General features: G+C 36.1%; 1 protein-coding gene across 1 annotated transcript in view; it reads right to left on the reverse strand.

The window, feature by feature from the left end:
* Positions 1-24,646, reverse strand: part of LOC123667747 (histidine decarboxylase-like) — a 36,784-nt gene extending 12,138 nt beyond the window's left edge. The window contains exons 1-9 of the mRNA XM_045601586.1: positions 24,619-24,646; positions 18,028-18,200; positions 17,334-17,447; positions 14,982-15,104; positions 13,873-14,041; positions 7,351-7,460; positions 2,204-2,343; positions 1,079-1,168; positions 453-523 (exon numbers count right to left, since the gene is read on the reverse strand). Coding sequence (XP_045457542.1) covers positions 453-523; positions 1,079-1,168; positions 2,204-2,343; positions 7,351-7,460; positions 13,873-14,041; positions 14,982-15,104; positions 17,334-17,447; positions 18,028-18,200; positions 24,619-24,646 — 1,018 coding nt within the window. The remainder of the gene's footprint in view (positions 1-452; positions 524-1,078; positions 1,169-2,203; positions 2,344-7,350; positions 7,461-13,872; positions 14,042-14,981; positions 15,105-17,333; positions 17,448-18,027; positions 18,201-24,618) is intronic.
* Between the last annotated feature and the right edge of the window lie 769 nt (positions 24,647-25,415).

The raw sequence follows: 25,415 nt of genomic DNA on the forward strand, positions 1-25,415 counted from the left end.
GATCTCAAATAAATTTAAATGGGACCAATTGACACACACCACCTTTCGATTAAAATTTTTTTTGTCGAAATCGGTCCACCCATTCATACATAAAAAAATACAGTCGACTTGAGAACCTTCTCCTTTTTTGGAAGTCGATTAAAAAGGAGGTTCTCAAATCGATTATACTTTACTTTCGTGTGTTACATCATAACTTTTTACTGTGTGTTGTGTGTATCTATTTCATTTGTTCTTTTTTATATTCAAAAGCTGAGGCTTGTTCTTGTTGTCTCATTTAAAATTGAGCGAAATCCCTAAAAATAAAGATTATCTAGCTGAATATTTTTTGGCTTCCTACATCTATAATAATCGACTCTAGTTAGATGTTAAATTGGAGTCGATTTTTTTTAAACAAACAACAATTTTTAAATAAAATGGATAACCTCTAAAACGTGTCTCTATGCATTTATTACCTGAATTTTCGTGACGCAAGTAAATTGGATTAACATTGAAGGTTCTGTGTAGGGCCGTGCTGTCCTTAATCCTGAAAAGACAATCCTCCCATGAAATTCCAATTGATTAAATTTTTTTTATTATTAATGATTTTAACATGATATGTCGAAGATATTCTAGAGGTTGTCCAGGTCGTCGTTCAAAAGTACAAAAGTACAGAGTGGAGCGGAGATGAGCTGGTCAGTCGTATATATGTCATATCCATGATTTTTTTTAGATACTATCATTTAGTTTAATTATAGTAAACCCTAGGAAGCCTAAATAGGCTTCTTCACGCCCACCTGCAACCTTCAGCTTTGTTCGCTCCGGTCGGTGCCACTGGTTGATTGGCACCGTTTTGTTTAGCTCGGGGCTATATATATATATATATCTAGTTTGAAAGTTCAATCAGCTTCTCTCCACTCAAGCTATTTCCACTGATATGGAGTGAAGATTTTGAGCACTTACAGTGATAGGCTAATTCATTGTCATCACCACTCCACCCAGCTTAGTGAAATCGCAGTCTAATATATATGCCACTATGTATGTATGTGTGGTCCACAAGTTGTATGACATGTGACTTGGGTTCAATAGAAACTAAACTTACCACATTCCGGTACAGTCAAAATTCACCATGAGCCATTTCGATGGGTTAAAAGCAAAAGAATCGGCCAGTTCCACGCCATCCAGCCAGTGTCTGAAATTAGAAAAACAAAAGTACTTCATTTTACTGTAATGCATTCCTAATAGTAAATAATATTTTAAATGTGAATGTAACTTTGTTTGTTACGCTTTCACGCGAAAACTACTTAACCTGTCATCATGAAACTTTGTAAACATACTCGCATTCTTGGAGGTATTAGAAGTGACATAGGATACTTTTTATTTAAAAAAAAAAGCGAGCGAAGCCGCGGGTAAAAGCTGGAAAGTATTTATAATAAATATAAGATGGAAAGATATAATAAATAGCACTGCTCTTAAGCAGTGTTATTTCTGTGTGAGTAAGGTGACCAGAACTCCTGGAACTTGGGATAGGGTCGGCAAAGCGCTTGCGATGCTTCTGCTGTTGCAGACGTCTAATCAGGTCACCAGGTGAGCCGTACGCTTATTGCAGATGTCATGTACCTAGTTCCATTTAAATATAATTGAAATCTACAAGTACTTTTTGAGTTATATCTAGTAATGCGTATTTACTTGACCGTTTTTTCGTCGACTTACGTTGTATTATACTGCATAACTTTTTACTGGGAGTATTGATTTTGATGATTTTTAATTTAATCGAAAGCTAATGTTTATCATGTGGTCACATGTAGATTTCATCGAGATCTGATTACAACTTTTTGAGTAATCTTTGATAACGCGTGTTTACTTGACTATTTTTTCGTCTCCCTACGTTTTACTTGTAGATGTAATTAAAGTCGGTTTTTTCCGCATATACCGTATAACTTTTCGCTGGATGTACCGATTTTAATGATTTCTACTTTAATCGAAAGCTAATATTTGTCATGTAGACTCATTTAAATTCGATTGAGACCTCTTCACAACTTTTTGAGTAATCTTTGATAACGCGAATTACTTGATTATTTTTTCGTCGACTTCCATTGTATATTACTTGTCGATGTAATTGAAGTTGAGTTTTTTTAGTTTGCGATCAAACACAATAATGTAATATTACGGTAATTGTTTTTGTTCAGTCGTGTGGCGGAGCTGAAATACACACTTTTTTTATTACCTGTATTCCGGACAAACAAACGCGCTGCCTGCGTATGCGGCGTCCACGTGCAGCCACGCGGAATGCTTCTCGCAGACTTCGCCTATCTCACGAAGATTGTCGAAAGCAACCGAGCCAGTGGTACCCAAGGTTGCACAAACCTGTAAAATTTTTTACAAAAAAATAATATTATCACATCATCACAGCAGCCTTTCGCAGTCTAATACTGGACATAGGCCTCCACAAGTTCACGCAAAAAATGGCGTGAACTCATGTGTTTTGCCCATAGTCACCACGCTGGGCAGGCGGGTTGGTGACCGCAGAGATGGCTTTGTCGCGCTGAAGACGCTGTTGCCCGTCTTCGGCTTGTGTATTTCAAAGCCAGCAGTTGGATGGTTATCCCGCCATCGGTCGGCATTATAAGTTCAGTGGTAGTGGAACAGTGTTATCCCTTAGTCGCCTCTTACGACACCCACGGGAAGAGTGGCTATATTCTTTGATGCCGTAACCACACGGCATATAATACAAAAATAATATACTAATACTTTTTCAATTATTTTTAGAACAAGATTCAAGAATAAATATTAGTAATTAAGTTGTCTTCATTACCGAAGTTTTTTTCTACTTGTTACTAAGGGCTAATGTCCACAAAATTATGTCAAATATTTAGTTTTAAGTGTTATATAAAATATCTATCAAAAACAAAATAAAAAAAAAATAATTTATTCAAGAAGGCTTCAAAAACACTTCGTTTGATCGTCATTTTAGAAATTTTAATTATATTTGTTTTAATTGACTTGTTATAATTAAAAGTAAAGCTACGGCCGGTTCATAATGTAAATTCTGCTGAGAAGAATCCATCAGAAACGTAGAATATACTACATGTAATACAAGTACTTTTTACTATACACCAAAAACATTACAAGTAAAGAGTAACAATATTTAGAAGAGAAATATACAAGAGATGGCCTTATAGCCAAAAAAGCAATCTTGGTAATCTTAGGAGTGTGCGCAACACACAAATGTAATACATATAGGTACATATCAGAATATATACATAATTATGAGTAATTAAAGTATTAAGTAATTAGAGTATATTAAGTAAATAAAGAATATAAATATACCTAAACAAATTCGAAAAAAAAAACTATGGAGCAAAATAATATTTAATATAGAAAATTAGTAAAGTCTTGTACGTTCATCACAGTTCACCCTTCTTAAAAACGTTTATTTTGTTCTCTTGTGTCATAGTATCATCAGTACGGATTTTCGACTGTTTATCTTCAAATTTATTTAAACATTTTATGAATATAGATATATACATTTAATGAGAACTAAGTATTTTACAAGTGTCAAAGAGCGACGGAGCGAAGCATAGCAGGTTATAAGGGAAAAGATAAAGTTAAAAACTCTGATCTCAGAAGTAAAACCATAAGTACAAATGGAGGTGGACAGGTCATATGATGCGTGACACAAAATTAAAATGGAGTAAGGACTACCATGATCACTAGATAGAATGGTATCTAAGACGGAAATAGGAAGCGCGGACGACAGAAGACAAGATAGGTGGACGATATCAGAATGACGGCTGGCCATCTGTGGACCAGAGCTGCACAGGACAGAGCTCAATGGAAATCACTGGAGGTCTATGCCAAGAGGAACACCGAGATAAGGGATATTTTATAACACACATTTATTTTGTAACTATTTTATGATTTTTGGAAATAAGTATTTTCATCATGGACATCGGCGTCTAAACAAACATACATACATACATATTACTTAATACTTAATAAGGTGACGATAATAATCAAAACACAACTACACAGTGTTTATTGAGTTCACCAAATTAGGTCAAATTTATCAGTTGGATAGCGTCTTCCGTCAAATAGCATTATCCACAACTGATGAAGGAGGTCCTGACTATCATAATCATAACCGAAAATTCGAACAAAAAATACAAAAAGAACGCTTAAAGTAAGAGCGAGTAAAAATGCGCGGATCGTTACGTACTCTGTTAAATATAAATGAACACCTCTCCAATCTTATTTCTGAAACTAATTATCTCAAAGATTGTCACAGCACATACTTAGGATAATATCGTTGAAAAGCTATCGAACAGGTAAGTAATAAGATACTGTAGCTCCTCTTACGTATGTATAATGTATTTGTTAAGTAAGACACTTTAACTTATAGTTAGCCTAAAGAATCAATTATCTAGATTGAATAAATTTTTTATAATTATACTAGCTGACCCCGCAAACGTTATTTTGCCATATATGTTTAACCCCTTAATCCCCCCCCCCCCCTTATAACTTAGGGGTATGAAAAATAGATGTTGGCCAATTCTCAGACCTACCCGATATGCACACAAAATTTAATAAACATCGGTCCAGCCGTTTTGGAGTAGTATGGAAACTAATATTGTGACACGAGAATTAGCGTACAGCTCACTTGAAGGTAAGCGATAGCCGTAGCTTATAAACACCTGCAACACCAGAAGCACCGCAGGCGCGTTGCCGACTCTATCCCTATCCACCCCCCAGGAGCTTTAGTAGCCTCACACACCCTTCTAAAAGGTCGAGGTACTAGCCCAGTCAAGCTGCTGCAGATTTTGAGCAGAATATTTCCTGCTGCGCTCTACACAATTCTATTTCTATGGCTATTTTACTTATTTCAGAAGAGTTTAATACCTAAATATTTCATTAAACAGTACTCAACATAATTAAAATAAGAAGATTGCGATTTATAAAATAAATCATTTGAATATTTCCCCGAGGTTTTATTAAGAAAATAATAAAAGGAATTTTAAATTTGTGATCATTTTTAAACAACATCTGTGGCGTGCGCAGAGGGACCAATTTGTATGAGATTATGAACAAGTAACAAGGGACGAGCTGTCTTGAATGTTATTTTAATGCTGTTTATTGTTTATTCTCTATAGTTTAACTTATTTCAATTATCCGTATTTTAATTAAGCTGCTTAAGATTATTTTTAAATAGTAATTGTTTTAAGTGCAGCTGGAAGTGTCTGACTTTCTCTGTTTTCGTTTATAATATGGTTTATGTTATCGTATGGTAGATCACAAAATTAACAAATCTATATTAATACGTGAAGCAAAAACTTTGTACCCCCTTTTTATGAAAATTCTGCGAACGGCGGAGTATGAAATTTCGCACACTTATACTTTATATAGAGAAGGAGTGCAGAATGCTAATATTATTTTTTTTTAATTATGCATAAAAATATATTAAATCAATAACAAAAACACTACACACACTACCGTGTATTTGACACAACACGCATATTATACTGTTTTGTTGATTGGCAGTCTGTAGTCAAATCGAAAAATTTAAAAAAGGTTCTTTACTTTCAATGTTTTTTTGGTTTTCGTTTATTTACATTTTTAATTATGGTCAAATTTTGGCGACCACTAACTTCTGGGCGACCACTAGTATATAATAATTCTTTGAAATCATATTCGTACAGTAATTTTTACGAAGGTTCTAATCCCGTCAGTAGTAACATTCGCCAATCCATACTATTTTTTAACCGACTCCCAAAAAAGGAGGAGGTTCTCAATTCGACTGTATTTTTTTTTTTTATGTATGTTACATCAGAACTTTTGACCGGGTGGACCGATTTCGACAAATTTTGTTTTAATCGAAAGGTGGTGTGTGCCAATTGGTCCCATTTAAATTTATTTGAGATATAACAACTACTTTTTGAGTTATATCTAATAATGCGTTTTTACTTGACGCTTTTATCGTCGACCTACGTTGTATTATACCGCATAACTTTCTACTGGATACACCGATTTGAATAATTCTTTTTTTGTTAAAAAGGGGATATCCCTAGTTTAGTACCATGATAAGGAAACCAGGATCTGATGATGGGATCTCAGAGAAATCGAGGGGAAACTCTCGAAAATCCGCAATATCTTTTTACTGGGTGTACCGATTTTGATAATTTTTAATTTAATGAAAAGCTGATGTTCATCATGTGGTCACATTTAAATTTTATCGAGACCTGATAACTACTTTTTGAGTAATCTTTGATAACGCGTAGTTACTTGACTATTTTGTCGTGGATCTACGTTGTATTACTTGTCGATGTAATTGAAGTCGGTTTTTTTTCGTTTGTCTGCAAACACAATTATGTTATAATAATATATTGTACGCGGTCGATTTGGAATAAATTTTAATAATTTGTATTTTTAACGTATTTTTTTATTAAGTAAATTAAGTAAAATGTTATGAAAATAAATTTTTATATAATTTACATATATATATTTTTAGAATTTACATATCTCATCATTATCAAAATAAACATTAAAATGTTGTTTGCAATTAAGAAATGCCTTCTTTCAAATCGGGTGTTTTTAATTTTTTAAGTCAATATTTTAAAGGAGCGTCATAAAATATTTACCTTATGTACAAGTTTCAATAAACATAATATTTATTATTATGTTTTACCTTTTCTTCTCATTTAAAACCTAATTAAAAATACTCATAGCTCTAAATACGTTTAGGAATAGGAATTAGGAATTTCATTTGATTGAAATCAATCAGCATTTAAAATATGGGCCCGACTTATTTTCAAATATAAAAATATATGATTTATGTAATACTATGTTATAAGGTATAATATTCGCAATATAAGGTACAATAATCGCTGTGTGGTTACGGTAGTAAGAATATAGCCACCCCCTCTCTTCCCGTGGGTGTCGTAAGAGGCGACTATGGGATAACACAGTTTCACTACCACCATGGAACTTGAAAAGCCGACCGATGGCGGGATAACCATTCAACTGCTGACTTTGAAATACACAGGCCGTAGACGGGCAGCAGCGTCTTCGGCGCGACAAAGCCAGCCCTTCGGTCACCAACCCGCCTGCCCAGCGTGGTGACTATGGGCAAAACGCATGAGTTATGCTATTTTTGGCATGAACTTGTGGAGGCCTATGTCCAGCAGTGGACTGTATTAGGCTGCAGTGATGATGATGATGATGATAATGAAGGTATAATGGCTTTCAATAGTGCCACGAGAGCATAAATGATTTCGTCAATGTCACGTACAATGGAAAAATAAACGAAGAAGTTTATCCGGTGCGGTTTGGGCTACAAACTATGGAATTAAAATAATTATAGGAAATTTTTGTACATACCCAGAAGGGCACCAATCCCTTTGCCTTGTCAGCGAGGATGGCTTCTTCGAGCTTAGCACCACGCATGCACTGGTTGTCATCAGACTCGATGTACCTCATTCTCACCAATGCTAAATACATAATATATTATTATTATTATTATTATCTTATTATTATTATTATATTATTATTATTATTAACAAAAAAATATTTTTAGTACACACACAGGGTCGTCTGTTCCTAAGATAAGTAATTTAATATCTTAAAAAATATTATTTTCTGTATGTTTTGCGATTGTTGCTTTGTATTACCGCACATCGTTATAGGATTTTAATTGTAAATTTTATGTAATGTTCTCATATAAGTGAATAATATATTCTTTTTGAGAATAAAGTTTCTTCAACCCCAATACCTGTTATAGGTAAAATTAGGCTGATATAGCTACATATTTATTTGTGAATTCGATTGTCCCTACGTACAGTATCGAAACTGAAAATATTCTATTTTTTTATTGCATGAAAAAACTACTTTTTATGTATATTTTCAAAGAAAAAATAAAAAATGCTATAAAATACACACAAAATCACATTTTTCATGAGCTTATACTCAATATCGATACTTAACAAATCATTCAGGTAAAAAATGTAAAGTGCCTTTTTTCAATTTCGATATTATATGTAGGGACAGTCGAATTATATGTATCAATCACACGATTGACGCGACAAGACGATCAGACGGGACGCGAATCCCGATCAAATCTGTGGTCATTTTAATCTCCAGATATTTTGACACTATTATCAGCACAGGTCACAGATGGACTTACATTAATCAATAAAAATATGCCATATACCTCGTTTTACACATAAGTCACAGAGTTATTGACCACGAAAATTTATAATAGCTTTATTAATAACTCCCTGAACCTACAGACGTTATGCCGCCTTGCGAATTGTTAAACGTGTCAAAAAAAAAAAACGTTACATTTTCTGATTTTTTTTTTATTTTTTGAGTAATTTTCTTGATTTATCATACCACAAGCTGTGACCCGTGGCAACACACGCGTTGATTTGAGGAAAAAATACCTTATATACTTCCTCGGTAAATGAGCTCCATCCAAATCCAACACAAAATAATTTTTAATTTTGAACCAGTTGTTTCTGATTTTAGCGCATTTTAAAAAACGAACGAAATTTTTAGCTTTTATATTAGTGTAGATAGTGAGTGACCTTTTACGAAGTGATAGAAAAATTCATATAAAAATTGCTAGATTCGTCCAGTGGAAATACATTTACCCATTTTTTTTACTTGCTTAGATTATAGTAACATAACTTTTACTATTATACAATACTTTCCAGTGAGAAACAGAACAGAGATACTTAAGTTCGTACACTGAAACGCTCACTGAGCTGGATTTGTAGTAACTATGACTTTATTATAAGCGTATAGTCGTGTCTCACGTGGCTCGCCATTTTACCTACTTGTACCTTCGGCAATGTACTTCATTTATTAATCCTGGTTTTTTATTTTTTTATTTTATTAAATACTATTTTCATTACTTTTTTCGTTACTTTATCTAGTTTTTAAATGTAAATCTAACTTCCTGTGCTGGCAGCATTTGTAAAGGTGCGGACTGAAAAGCAGCAATAAGCTGAGTCTACGACCTTTTCACCAGCATTTTTTATAAAATCTCTGTAAATTAGACTAAGAAATCTTTTGTTTTTTTTATGCTTGGTAAATAAATGTCCTTATTATTATTATTGTACTGAATGTCACTCCGCCCGCCCAATACATAATAGATACATATATTATAATAACTACTTATATAAATAATATAGTAAATTTACTTATACTTACATATATAAATATAAGCGGGTGGAGGAATACGCCCCGGCAGGGAGATCAAACGGCCGGGGGTTAGGGCTGTAGGCTGAGAAACCGGCGGACAATCCTAGCCGAGTCAAGTAACACCGCCTTCTGCATCCTGGCTGCGAGCGAACCGTCCCGGATCCCCAGTTGCCTCAGATGGTGAGCGAGGCTAACCGGGATCAAACCGTTGGCAGATATTACGATAGGGATTATTTCAGCAGACCCCACACCCCACATGTCGACAATCTCGTGCGCCAGATCCAGATATTTACGTTTTTTCTCAGTCTCGGCTTTCACGAGGTTCTCGTCATGCGGGACGGTGATGTCCACTAAAAATACCCTCGACCGTGCCCTGTCCATCACCACGATATCAGGCTTGTTCGCCAGTATCGTCCTGTCTGTGGCGATAGGCAGGTCCCAGTAGAGCCGGACTCCGTCGCGTTCGAGTACTGGCACCGGTGAGTATTGGTAATACGGCATCCTCTGTTCCAGGAGACCGTACATAAGAGCAAGCTCTTGGTGGAGAATCTTGGCCACTTGGTTGTGTCTGTGCAAGTACTCAGTATTAGCAAGCACGGAACAACCCGAAAGCACATGCCTGAGTGACTCACCGGGATGACGGCAGGCTCGACAGAAGTCGGGAGTGCCATCCTTCAGGACGTGCTTTCGGTAGTTGTTCGTCTTGACCACCTGATCTTGTATTGCACAGACAAAACCTTCGGTTTCCCCAAAGAGGTCGCCGAATCGCAGCCACTGCACGGAGGCCTTACTGTCCACGTGTGGTGCGTGAAGCGCCTTGTAGAACCGTCCATGCAGTTCCTTCTCCATCCATACGGTCTCCCGGTCAGAGGTGCTCAGTACGACCGGTTTCTGCCAGTTCTCTTTGGCCAAGGCTAGGGGGGTTAGTCCTTTGTCACACATTGAAACGTCACCATGCAAAGCGCTGTCCCGTCTCATTTCAAAGTAGGCCCTGAGGCTGCACACCTCGCGGTTATGCATAGTCTTAGCGCTTAACATGCCTCGACCACCACACTTCCGCGGGATGTACAGTCTCATGACCGACGACTTAGGGTGGTGCATGCGATGGTGCGTCATAGTTGTGCGGACTCTTCTGTCCAGGGCGTCAAGTTCGGTCTGAGTCCATCTGAGTATGCCAAAGGTGTACAAGAGAGTGGGCATGACCCAAGCGTTATAGGCTCGGACCTTGTTGGCTCCAGACAAGTAGCTCCGAAGAACTTTTGTCAGCCGTCCAAAAAAGATTTCACAAACTGCCTGTTTCATGTCCACTTCCTTCACCCCTATGCATTGTGACATACCCAGATACCGGTAAGATTCAGCTTCGGAAAGGGTCTTGAATGATGTTAATTCGAGACTAAGCTGCGACGATTGAGTCACCTGACCCCTGTCCACATGCACGACCGCACACTTATCTACTCCAAGCTGCATCCTGATGGAACTGCTGAACTCCGTAGTGATTTTCAGCAGTTCCTGCAGGCGTGCAGCGTTAGGTGCCAGCAATTTGAGGTCGTCCATGTAGAGAAGGTGGGAGACTTTAGTACCTCCTCTCCGAAACTGAAAGCCTGTCCCCGAACGCTCCAGCAGGGTGCTTAGAGGGTTCAAGGACAAGCAGAACCATAGTGGACTCAGGCAATCACCCTGGAAAATACCCCTCCGTATCCTGATTGGGTCATCCGCCCCCGTCAGTCGCTCGCCCTGGAGACATAGGATCGTGCTCCATTGCCCCATACATACTCCGAGGAAGTCTCGAACTGCCTGGTCAACCTTGTACAGCTCGAGGACCCTCAGGAGCCATGAATGAGGTACCGAGTCGAAAGCCTTTTTGTAGTCGATCCAGGCGGCCGAAAAGTTCCGACGGTTGCGTCTGACAAGCTGGCCCGCCACAGAGTCGATGAGAAGGAGCTCCTTTGTACCGCGACCGCCTCCACGACATCCGTTCTGAGCTGCAGACAAGATATTAAACTCACCAATATGTCGTGAGATCTTACAGCTCAGAACGGACGTCAGTGTCTTGTAGATGGAGGTCAGACACGTTATGGGGCGGTAGTTGGTGGGATCTGCGGTGTTGGTGGACTTAGGAGCTAAGTGAGTGATCCCGGTAGTGAAAAGGTTCGGGAGTGTCTTCCGATCTATTGCCTCTTGGTATTGTCGAGCCAAGGTCGCATGGCAGACCGAGAGCCCTTTCAGCCAGTAGTGATGCAGACCGTCGGCCCCCGGACTTTTCCAGTTCGGAGCCCGCCGGACCGCACCACTGACGTCCTCCGTAGAGATGGCGATTGGGTTCATCGGTTCGATTTTAGCACATGCGTCCTGAACCGCCGCAATCCAAGGGCCCTCCTCGTGCTCCACCTCCCCTGACCATATGTTGCGCCAGAAGGCGACGAGGTCAACCGTACTCGGTTTTAGGGAAGCAGAGCTCGATATCGGGTTCTCCAGCTTTCTATAGAACCTTTTCTGATCACTCACGAAGAGGCGATTTTGTCGAAAGCGCTCAACTCTCTCAGAGTACCTGCGAATGCGCTTTCCCCATGCCGCGATTCTCTGCTTCAGGCCGTCGATGCGCTCCGTTAGTTTATCGGCTATGTCAGGCTGATCGAGGCTGATGCCTAGCCCGTTGAAGGCCATTCTAACAGAGCGCACAATCCTTGGCCTTGTGTTGCCCGACCTGAAAGCTAGCAGCCTACCAATGAGGGCCCTGGCCAGGTTGATACGGCGTTCTATTCTCCTCTTCCAGGCTGGTACGTCGCTATTCTTATGAGTAGCGCGTCCAGACTCCTGGGTCTTGGCTCCGACAAGGCGGTGCACCGCTAGAGCGGCGCCGAAGAGAATAGAACCCGTATCCTCCAAGCTGAGGCTGCCTTCCAAATAGGGCGGCAACAGTCTGTTGGCTGCCTCAATGGCATTCCGCGTCGCGACATTGAGGGGGAGGCGAGAGAGTCGCGGTCTCATTTCCAGAGGAGCGCCTCGAGTCTCGGAAATCGCCTCTTGCAAGATCCCTCTCATCTGTTCTACTTTTTGGGCGACTGCTCCCTCAGTGATGACCTCCACAGGCGCTTCGCTACGAACGCCTTCTTGTTGCGTTGACACTTCGTTGCACACCGTGGACACGGGTTCGACTTCAGGAGCAGCCTCACGTCGAAATCGTTCGAGCTCGGCGGCGTCAAATATGCCCTTTCGTTGGATGTACCGAGCTCGATCTGCCAGGTTCTGTTCCGTAACAGTTAGCGTAGGCTCAAGCAGTAGGAACTCGCGGTGCATTACTGCCCGGTAGCCAGTCCGCCCGGTTTCACGTCCTACAGCCCTATAGTACGCACGCATGACACTCTCGTTCATTTTCGGTGTCCATCTCATGCGACGTACTCCACCAGCGGCGGGCAACGAATGCTGAGTCCCTTGGGACTCTGTCGTCGCCAAGCCAACTGGCGGGGATGGTGGATAACCCGACCGGTCAGGTGGTGGTGCCGGTCGGCGGGGTTGGCTGGCGGCCCGCATGCTGCCACGTCCAGCGCCAGCTCCAGACGCGCCCTGGCGTCCCCCAGGCAGCGGCCCTATGCGCCTTTGTAAATCATCCTCCATCATAGTATTTTTTTTTGAGTGCTAATATACTCACTTGGAGAGGCACTCACGCTCTCCAAGGAGGCTGCGCGGGTGTTATGCAGCTTTTGTTGCCCTTAGTCGCCTTTTACGACACCCTAGGCGTAGGAAGGGGTGGTCCTATTCTACTCTGCCGGGAACCACACGGCTATTATTATTATTATTATTATTTCCACGCACTTCAGAAATAGTCTTTAAATAAATACAATACTTAGTCATGATTCAAAAATATATATACACTATAAACTACATGTTACCTCCAAACTGTATATTTTAATAAAAATCAGCAAACTCAGTCACAATGTAAATTATTCCTACTTTCTTAAAAATACAAATGAAAATTTACAAATACCAAATCGTACATATAAGGGAGATTTCACTTGATTTCTAATAAAGTTCAAGTCATAAGTTACTGATAAGATATCATAGATAATAATCTAATCATTAAGTCGAGCTTTCGTCGACTTTAATTTTGATATGTCAAACTCTAACCTATAGAGTTTGACATATCAAAATTAAAGTTGTTCAAATAGGCTTTAAAAGCATCTTCAAATGATTATGTTACAGATTAAATTTTTTATTATTTTTAAAAGTGAAGCTATCACTGATTAGGAATGTAGATTCTGTAGAGAAAAACCGGTAAGAAACACCTTAAAAATGTTTTAATTCAAAATTTGCAATTGTAATATTTTGCATGAAATACAGCGTCACTAAGTCTAGCTTTAGCTATTAGGTAATTTCTTTTTAATTATAGATACTTTAACTAATGAACAACAACTTTTGATTTTCTCAGGCTGCCTTTCACATCTCTCTTAGGTATAATAGAAGTTGATGTCAAAAAATGGTAATAATACCAACATAAATAAAACGAAACTGAACGAAAACATTCATTACGCTATAAGGACAACGAACTTTAAAAAATAGATTTTTTCACTTCAATTTTTCACTTCAAAACAAATAACCAAAAGGCCAAAGTCAACTGATAATTTCTACATTACAACATTGGGCAAAGTACAAACTAAGGCAATGTACCCAGTGTGATGCAATAACTTTAATCATACATACCAATCAATCCAGCTTTCTCGACTGAAGAGTGAGCTTGATCAGAACAATAGCATATCAAGTGTCCTAACAGCTCAGATGATTGTAGATCAGGATTCAGTTTCGACAGCTCCATAAGTGCCCGAGTTCGAGCAGCCAGCAGACTGACCAGAGTTGCTTCACTTGCAGTTGTCTAAGAGTTTTAAAATTGGAAATGAAGCACAATTCTGATCAGGTAGTAAAGATAAAGGGATTTTTTACGATAGTTATTATTTCTGACGTAATCTGTATTATTAGCTAGAGATCAATATGAAATATGTAAAGCTCTGACTGGTGCTCCTTACTTAAACATTTCTCGTGGTAGATTTTTATGTTAAAATAATGACAAGTACCTAATAAACTATCAAATTACAATCGTTTCATTATTTTACCTTTAACCTAGTTTTAAATACCTTCATTTTGTAAGAATTCTATTACGTCTAACGCTAAATACGACTGTAATTAAGATTTCTCTCTAGAACTACTACCATTTACTTAAATGTACACCATGGTTCGTGTTGTTTCGAAAAATAAACTAAATTTAGCATTTAATTGGCGATCATCATCATAACTTAAGCCTATTGCAGTCCACTGCTGGACATAGGCCTACACAAGTTCACACCGAAAATGGCGTGAGCTCATGTGTGTTGCTCATAGTCACCACGCTGGGCAGGCGGGTTGGCGACCGCAGGACTGCCTTTGTCGCACCGAAGATGCTGCTGCCCGTCTTCGGCCTGTGTATTTCAAAGCCAGCGGTTGGACAGTTTGGATGGTTTCAGCTTTATAAGTTCCAAGATGGTTGTTTAACAATATTATCCCTTAGTCACCTCTTACGACATCCACGGGAAAAGAAGGGGTGGCTATATTCTTTACTGCCGTAGCCACACAACTTTAATTGGCGATATTGTTCTTTAATTTACAAATTAATGGAAGCTGTCATTCACTTACCTTTTGTCTTTAGCTACCTCAAAAGGGAAGAAATGACCTAGAGTCAGTATATTGTTTATGACTTCTAGTAGTGCGTGGTTTGGGCAACCTTCTGCTTCCTTTTCGTTTACTATGCATTTTATTACTGCTATTATATTACTACTTACTTGAATAACACCTCCTCCTTGGCTGTCATTCTTCTCATTTAGGAAACAGTCAGGTAGACCAAGAATTTTTCCCAGCCAGTTCATAGCGATAGTCTCGAGTTCTGTTCCAGCTGGAGACGACGCCTAAAATGATAAAATTCTATAAATGTTTTTTTTTAAGACAATTTGTTGAAAGAAAGATTATGTTTGCAATGTCTTTATGCTATATGTCATCGCTAAGTTCTTTACAATTCTGTCCTTTTTTTACGTGGGGAAAATCCATCGTGGATACCCTCCGACGCGGGGGCGCTAGAGGGTTATGTCAGACTCCTACTGACTTAAAAACCACCACGTGTGAACCGCGAGAGAGTCCGCCTGGGTGGGGCGAGATGGGGTTGTACTAGCATTCGCCACCTCGCTCCGGCCTTACGATTCTGTCCTGCTTCAAGTACAAATACGAGTAGTACCTTACAACCAAGATATGATTCTATATATTCCCCGCTATTTCATGTAAACAGTTACTATTCTGCTTTATCTTAAACTAAATAATAAGCTGTGTCTCTCATCCATTTCTAAATCATTAACGCTTCAACAAATATAATAATAAAAGCAGATTTACAAATACATTTAAAATAGTACATGTAAAAACCTTTTCATATAAAACCTCATCATATAACTATTTGTATATATTAGCTGTGCAGCAGATTCACCCATGTTAATTTAAAAATATAGTATGAAATAAATTATTATTAGTTTTATTATTGTAAAATATTTTTGCAACTCAGGCTACTTACACCGGTACGCGGCAAGACGTTACGTTGTATTTTTTTGGATTTAAATTATGCCTCAGAATTAAATTCTATAAAAAACAAAGTTTATGTATTCATAAAATTACCTTGTTGATGAAGTATTTTTCATTCGTAAGGATTCAAATGCCCGGCTAAAATTTTTTGTGATCATTAATTCGTTGCACAGTTATTTAAAAACTGTGATATTTTCTAAGATATTCATTGAAATGAAATTATGTCAAGGACAGTTTTGTACAAAAATAAAAACTTGTGACAAATAACGTAGGTATTTGGTTAAGGATTTAAATATTTTTTTATAAAACCATCTTCGCAAATAGTGCGTTATTTGAGAACAAACTTGATTACCATAAAAAAGGTTACAATGACTTAACCGTAAGAAATAGATAAATACTGTCGAGGAATTTTTGAAGTGAAACTTCTTTAGGCGTATGAGGGTAAAATTTTTAGGAAACGTGCAACGTTTTATGAAACGGCAACGATTCCATAAAACGGTAACGTTTTGTCGAACCACAGTTAATGTTGTTTTTGGTACGTAGAGCCATCTAGTGTACACTATATAAACTACAAAGGTTGTTAAATATATATCGATAGTATTACATTGGAAACTAAGTAGATGGCGCTGGAATGGAAATTTAAATCTTTAGATTAGTATAAATATAAACGAGACCTAAAAATTTGTTCACTTCTGACATGTGTAGTCATGTTTTTTTAGAACTTTTAATGGCGATCAGTTCCGTTATTTTTGCTTAGGTTGATCCGTTTATGCACCGTACACAACGGAAACTTCCAAAAAATAATATTTTTTCGGTTTTCGTAATATTTCTTATGAATACTCAGCTCCTATTTGTCGTAGCATGATGTTAAATAGCATATAATCTACATCGGTAAATAGACTATACAACACGAAAATAATTGTTTAGTTCAAACCAGTAGTTCTTGAAATTAGCGCGTTTAAACAAACAAACAAACTTTTCAGCTTTATAATACTAGTATATTCTATACAGTTAGCTGTTGTGACAGATGCTGCTAACCGTCAAACGCATGAAGTTGAAATAATCGTTACGTTTCTGACATTCTTTGATTTTCCTAATTCTTCATTCGTAACAATGTTTAACTGAGGAAGGGCACAGCAGGAATTTCCTGCTCAAAATATGGAGCAACCCGACTGGGGTAGTACCTCGACCTTACAGAAGATAACAATCACTTTCAAGCAGTGTTGTGTTGCTGTTGGTGAGCAAGGTGACCAGAGATCCTGAAAGAATTGGGGATAGGGTCAGCAACGCGCTTGGGATGCTTCTGGTGTTGCAGGTGTCTATAAGCTACGGTAATCGCTTACCATCAGGTGAGCCGTTGTGTGCCGATCTAGTCTTACATATAAAATTCTCGTGTTAGAATGAATACACCTTCGAAATGGCTGGACCGATTTTTATAAAATTTTGTGCGCATATCGGGTAGGTCTAAGAATTAGCCAACATCTATTTTTCATACCCCTAAGTTATGGGGGGGGGGGTTTAAGAATAATTACACATTTAACAATTTATTTTTATTTGTATACACGACTTACCCAAGTGAAACAAAGGCAGTTTAAAGTGCTCGATAACATTTCTCCCATTATGGAGGGGTAGGAGGTCAGAGCTGGGAAATACGCATGCATGTGAGGGCTTTGCCAGTGGACGAGCTGCAAAGAAAACAATTTCTTAATGTAATCAAAACACTACTGTCTTTAAGCTAGTTTTTTACGATATGAATGATAAGAGTGAAATATGGTAGTCCAACTGTTCCAAGCCCTCTTGGCGCTAAAAAAAAAACGCGGGCGCGCGCCTGTTTATGTATGTGTGTTATGATGATACGACACAGAAAATGTGCGCAAACATGGGTATAGTGAACTTACATAAGCTTCAGCCTGTAATATCCCACTGCTGGGTATAGACCTCTTACCCCATGTAGGAGAAGGATCATAGCTTAATCCACCACGCTGCTCCAATGCGGGTTGGCGGATGAACTATAATTGTAGCTGAATTGAACGAAAAGTGGGCAATGCCCCCACTAGAATCCAGTCCGTCCCTTAACAAGTGATTATTGAAAAATAACTTAAGTTTGCACTATTAGGCTATCAATATTAACAAGAAGAGGGGACAAATTAGTTAACTTATTTATATGTACCTCATTAATTTCATGAAACAGTACAGCTGAAGTCTGCCTAGAAAACAATCCTGAATCACAATATCTTACTAGAAAAATTAATTTTTGATACTTACTCCTGGCATAATATGATCCTCGACATCTTTAAAAATGTCATCCCATTTCTCAGGTAACTGTGGTGCTTCAGTGGGCAGACGCCTGTGAAGGTATCCCGGCTGGACGCCAGGGTACACGCGGTGATCTCTGATGTTCTCCAGATAATCTGCCATATAATCCACCAACTCTTTTGCTGTGAATGAACAATGTAAATGTAGCATCGTGTATGTAAAATTTATGGATTTATATATATTTTTATTTTAGTGTATTATTGTTTCAATTAATTATAATTTGATTCATTCAATAGAATTAATTTTAATTTTTAAATATCGTGGTAAGTTTTCTTAAGTAATTGAAAATTCACTATTAATACATAAATTAATCATATTTTTTATTAAATTATCTATGTGTTGAAACGGAAATGTCAGACTCTTTTATTTCTCCAGCTGTAACTAACAATTTCGATTCTATAGAAATTTTCATACAACGTCATATCCTATGGTAAAAAAATAAATAAATTTAACTTATCATCGGCAGTGTAAGATTTTAGGGTAATAATGAAAAATGTAGTAAAAACTGCTATTATTTTCATTACTGCCGCTCATATTATTTGTTAACAAAATATATTAATTATTGTAATATAAAAGTAGGTGCGTAGGTACGCGATACGTACACTTTTTTAAATTTATTTGTTTAAAAATACAAAAACACATACTTAACTAATTAAAAAAAAAAAAAAAAAAAACGAAAAAATGAAAAAAAAATATTGATTCCAGTACCATCGAGTAATTTTACACATTGTGATTGACTCCCTCAATTAGGTGATGAAAGCACCTGAGCCAGAGGAGTCGCTTTTCCATAAAAAATAATACAAGAAAAAAACAGTACTTAGCGCTCATTCATACAAAAAGTCACATTATACTTATACGTGTTTTTATAAGCGATAATATTAGTATAGATTTTTATTTGCATTGATTCAAATATTTAATTTAAGCGGGTGTCAAACCCATTGTCTCTGAAAGCCTCCGCTTGCAAGAAGAGCTACGAATAAAATCTATCTCTGAGGAGAAATCAATCAAGATGTGGTCTGCAAATCTAATTGAAGCGCTACCAAGGAGTGAAACAGTTCTTAGAGAACTTACTATCACAAAGAACTCAGAAGATTCACAGATTTAAATCTTAATTACAATTGGATGAGTTAATTTAAAATGTACGACTAAGACTAGCGTGGCCTGTGTGGCGACAATTTCTTAGATTTACAAGCTGTCGCCTAGGATTTCGTTTGCATGGAAGCTTAAAGCTGTCCCATATGCTAAATAAAAAATATCGAGCACGGATTGAAACAGTGATCGAAAAATAAAATTACAGATTTATAAATATATTATAAGCACCACTAGTCCCCTCGTCTACATAAATATCTTTTCTAGATATAAAAAAAAATCCTAGTCTTAATTATTGAAGTTAATTCCTTATGAAATGATATATAACGCGCAAGGTATGAAAAATTTATGGGGAGCGAAGTCGTGTGACACAACGCATGTCGGAGTCTTAAAAGGTTTTTACTGAGAACTCAAAGGGTAGAAGATCTTAATTATTACATACTACAAAACGCTTCCCGCTGTCTGTATGCTTAGATCTTTAAAACTACGCAACGGATTTTGATTCGCTTTTCTTTAGTACACAGAGTGATTCCAGATGAAGGTTTGTATGTATAAAACATGCATAATATAGTAGATGAACATTGATAGTTTTTGTAACCGTGTGAAACTGAGTCGGATCGCTAGTACGGATATAAAACAAATAATTTTATTACAAATTCTCAGTACTTTAGTAATTACAATGTATTGTCCTTGCTCTCTTAGAAATATTCTAGAACTTATAAGTATTCATAACTACCGACAGACGTTCTCCTGTCTTACTAACAATAGAATGCGTATAGTTGAAATAACTGTTAGTTACGTTTTCAAAAAAATTACAATCTACACAAATTTCTGAGTTTTCAATTTCGTAAGATATTCAACAAAGTGTTTGAAAAGCTAAAAAAATAATATTTGAATCGGCCCATTTGTTCTCGAGTTTTGTGCTTAGCCTATAGCGATTTATTTTTATAATAGTAGTAGTCGCCCGTGATCGAACTTCGAACATAATTGATTTGAACATTATTAAGATTCTGTTGTCACAGTATGTATGCGTGTGTGTGTCAAATACATGGTAGTGTGTGTAATGTTTTTTTTAATTCACTTAATGTATTTTTTATACATAAATTAAAAAAAAAAAACAATATTAGCATTTTGCACTCTTTCTCTATATGAACTATAGTGTACGAAATTTCATTCTCCTCCGTCCGCGCAATTTTCGTAAAAAAAGGGTACAAATTTTTGCTTTACGTATTAATATATAGATTTATATAGCTATAAATGTAAACATATAACATATATAAATATAGTACTAGCAGATAAGTAAATGTACCTCGTACATTATGAACCGGCATCGACGACTCCTTATACGATATATGAAACAATTTACAACTTAGTACAAATTGTATAGAGTTTGAGTCTCGATATTGAATCGTTCGCTTCATCCTCTAAGCCTTTTTATGGGGTGTTTTATTTGTCTTTATTGATGTGATTTCGTTTTACTGTTTATTCATTATTTGATTTGAAACTATATTTCATTTTATTAACTCCTGTCTTAGGTTTTTCTTTTTATTGTATCTTTTTTATATCTAGACAAATAAATAAAACTGGAGTCTGTTTGTAATATTAAAATAACCGCTTTTTGTACATATATTTGTACATATACCAATATATTTTTTTTTACAATTTTTGACGGTCTGTCTGTTTGGTCCGACTAATCTCTGAAACGGCTGGACCGATTTTTATGAGACTTTAACTAGCAGATAGCTGATATAGTAAGGAGTAACTTAGGCTACTCTTATTTAGAAATTTATTTTATAACTCTTCGAACAGAACAATGACTAAAATTGTAAAATTGTTAAATTTCACGCGACCGAAGTCGCTGGCATAGCTAGTATATATATATATATATATATATATGTATATATATATATATATATATATATATATTTCCATATAATAAAATTGATAAAAATGTAGCTGCTTGGTTCCATCTGTTATCTATTGTCCATTATGTTAGTAGGAGTAAGTCCTAGTCGGGACCGTTGATCGTGAGATGTTTATTTACTTATTTATTATTTACTTATAAATTTTATGTCTAGTCCGTTGGCGCAGTTTGTAGTGGCTCTACTTTCTATTACAAGTACAAGATGCAGGTTCGATTCTCGCCTGAGTCTGGGTGTAATATTTGTATTAATGTATTGTTTCTATGTATATTTATAAAAAAATACTTAGTTATAACATTCGGCTGGTATCTGTAACATAAGTTAGAAAATTCTGGATCAAAAACAAACACCCAATTATGAGACAAACTTAAAAGCTCTGACTGGACAGATCTGTATAGTCTGTGCAGACAATTGTCACAATGGTAGCAAACAAGATTACGTACCATCTGATGGCAAGCTGTTACCGTAGCGTGTGTATGCCTGCAACACCAGGCGCATTTCAAGCTCTGCCTACATAACTCACGATAGATAAAGCACTAATTGAAGTGATATTATTCAGTTATAACCTTCTGTAAAGTTGAGGAATCTCCAACGTGAACCGGCTAAGATATTTCGAGCAAGATACACCTGCTTTGAAAAATAAAATAGGTCTAGTCAGAAATAGCTTTATAATTAATCCTACGATTATATTTTTTTCAATGATCCGTGTCAATAATAAAATCCTTTTATTATTTGTAATCAGTGTTCTAGAACGTTCATTACCTACATAATCATCAACGTAAGATGTCATTGACAAATGAATTAATTAAATTGACACACATTTATCTTTGAAAACTATATATTAAAGTAATGAACTTGTAACAATTTAATTTTACAAAATTATACACGGAATTCGTACGTGGTATGAATATTAAATAAGTGTAATACAGTAAGAACGTACTTGCGTACTTATAATAATAAATTGTTAGCTGCTGTGGTAACAAATTAATGTTTTTATAACTTGATTTTGCTTGTGATTTGACTCGTGTAGACGCTTAAGGCTGTTAAGCGTGATTTTTTACAGCCTATTTTACTGTTACATTAACTTTTAAATGGTAAAAGAATTTGACAAATTGGTTGAGTCATTTAACAGTTATAACAAACATTTTAAGCATTTAATAAATAGTACCTGGATGACCGAGCTTAGCTCGGTATTTTTAGTAAATCGTGTTTCTTGGAAATCATTATTTATAAAATATGAATAGTATTTTTTTTACCGACAATGATAAAAAATATAAATAAATATAAAAAATTAAAAATAAAAAAATAATTAAAAAATAATAATGATAAAATATGAATAATATTTTTCAATTCTACATAGATTAATAAAAAAAATAACGAGTGCAATCAGAAAAAAAAAGAAAAAATAATAATAGACCGAGGACATGAACCATGGTCTTTTCGATCGTGACTGGTAGATTTCCCACCTACGCTATTACAATTTTATTAACAGTTGCGAAATTTACCTTCGTATTCTAACGATATTTTTTCATTGTCTAAAAACTGGGATAAAACGACATTTCCTAAAAATAAATCCTAGCTAGATTTATTTATCTCCCCCGAAATTCCCTTTAAACTAAATTTCATGAAAATTGTTGGAATCGTTTCCGAGATTCAGATTATATATACATATATATACAAGAATTGCTCGTTTGATAGTATAGATATGTGTTAAACATAGAATTCTCTTACAATACGGTTTTAATCGGATGTATATTTTATTTTACTTAATCATAAAAAAGTACATATAAGACGATACTTATCAATCGTTTTAAATGAGAAAAATAGTGTTTAACAATAGCAATAAGTTAGCAATTAATTGCCATAAAGTACGGCTATAGAGCAATTGATCGCGCTATCAAAATGCATTCATTACACACGACAATATTATACATATTGGTTATCTAATAAATGCTTTAGTTACAATTGAAATTTTCTAACTGGGTTTGAATCTAAAACTTATTCTCATTGAGAATCTTTTTTGGAGATCACTTGAATCGTCTGGGAATGTCATAGTTATACATTTTTAATGTTATGTTGAGACAATTCGTTATTCGGTGTAACATTGCGTTGTACAATAATACAATTCGTTTTAATTCCATTCTACGTGTACATATATTATTAAATTAATAAATAATTTCTTGACAATGTGAGAAGATCATTCGTTGGAAATTTTTGAAAGAAACACACCGACAAACAGTTACAATATATAGTAACAAGTGGAGCCAACGGGTGGAACGTATTTAGGGTACAGCAGGAAAGTTCCAGCTCAAAATTTGAGCAGCCCTACCGTGGAAGTACTTTAACCTTACAAAAGATTATAGCTAAAGAATAGAGAAAGACAGCTAGACCTACTAGGGAGGGAGATAGGGCCGGTACTTTGGATGTTTTTGGTACCGCATGCATCTGTAGGCTACGAAAATCGCTTACCATCATGTTGGCGTTACGTTGGCTTGCTGTCAGTTTCCTTTAGGTATATTAAAAAAAAGATACGCGTAACTTAATGGTTAACGATATTAATTTTTAAAAGGTAGTATAGCAGTGCAGCAGCAGTAACTTTGTCTCGCAACTATAGTTAGTTTTTTTAGCTCTATAACATAGCCTTTCAAATAAAAAAGAGATTTTCAATTATATTTTTGAAGTTACATTTCTTTTGGCGCGTTAGGGAAAAATTATGAAAGTAAATTCTAGAAAGTATTCTATTATTATAACTGCACCACCTACCCGATCCTCAAATAAATAGTTTTCAATCCTATTTCGGGTTGTCTGGAAGAAATGGCTAACTAGCCATAAGACCGCCTCTTGTACTACACATTCTTAAGTTGTCTGTATTATTATTATTTTGTATTTGCATATTGTGGTGTACAATAAAGAGTAAATAAATTCTTAGGATGCGCGCGCACAGCTTCACAAAACTGACACCTTGAAGTTAGCTAGTCAACGAAGAAGAAGTTAGCAACGTGAAGTTAGGTAACCAATGAAGTATAACTTCATACGTCCTGTTAGGAGCCTCAAGGCGAGAGTCTTTTTAAAAAAGGAAACAAAATTTATTTTTAAATTACACGTCTAGCGCGGATGGAAGATGGGAATGAGACTGACTGTGGCGGATAAGTAACAACACCTGCTAAAGGATAGAAGTGCTAAATATGCAGAATAGGATTGCTGAATAGGGAATAAGGGTAACTGATCAGGGTTATAACAGTGCGTACATAAGTGCACACTGACTTGTTTTATGTACGTCACCTTATAACTTTTTAGAGGTGTATCGATGTGATTTGTCGTCTGGTCCGACTTGAAGTTTAACGATGTCTGAGTAAAATAGGCCATAAGCAACTGTTCGTCTCAATTAAAAATTTGCAACTTTTAGATTTACAATTGCAAATACAAATATGCCTCAAAAATAGCAATATTAAGATTCGATGACAAATAGAGCTAATAGCAACTAATAAAACAGGTCTTTAGGGTATTAATAATAATGAAATAAAGTTACCTTTAACGCGAAATTCATTGTGATCCATGACGTACTGGAAATACTCTGAAACAAACAAGATTAATTAAGTTTTAATAAAAACGTAGTTGGAAATCGCAAAAAATTACAACGCTTACCTTGAAACGTATAAAAATTAAAAAACAAAAAATTGGAAAATTATGAACGTATAATCTTTAAAAAAAAAAGATGAACAAATACATACACAAAATATGATATACACTAGTATTATATATGTCGATGGCATCGTCTAGTTTTACTTTACACATATGTATCGTAAATGTATATATTATATCGATTGCATATTTATGATATTAAAATATTTTTATAGATAGAAATTAATAGATAATGTTCATTATTTGGTGCAGGATTACACAAATAATAAAGACGCGTGGATGTAGTGACGCAGTAGCTCACGCAAGATATTACCGATTTTTTATTAAAACACATTTTTATAAAGAACTAGCGACCCGCACGGGTATAAAATATAATTATAGCCTATGTCATTCACTGATAAAATGATTAAAATCGATCCAGTAGTTTTGATTTATTCATTACTGCCCGTGGCCCGCACGCGTTAACTTTAGGGTAAAGGCGGCCGGAACCGCCGCAAACGCTACGTACCGCAATTTTTAAATCTGTAATATCTTCGAAAATATTTAAATTATATGTACTGTATAGGGCCATAAAGATCTATATTAAATCAACAATGTATTTAATTAGATAAGGATTAATGCTGTATTGGTTAAAATCGCTTTGAAAATTAGCCATTATTTGTCGTAAAAAGTAAATGACAAAAA

The sequence above is a fragment of the Melitaea cinxia genome, chromosome 29 (assembly GCF_905220565.1).
Source record: "Melitaea cinxia chromosome 29, ilMelCinx1.1, whole genome shotgun sequence".
NCBI classification, from domain to species: Eukaryota; Metazoa; Arthropoda; class Insecta; order Lepidoptera; family Nymphalidae; genus Melitaea; species Melitaea cinxia.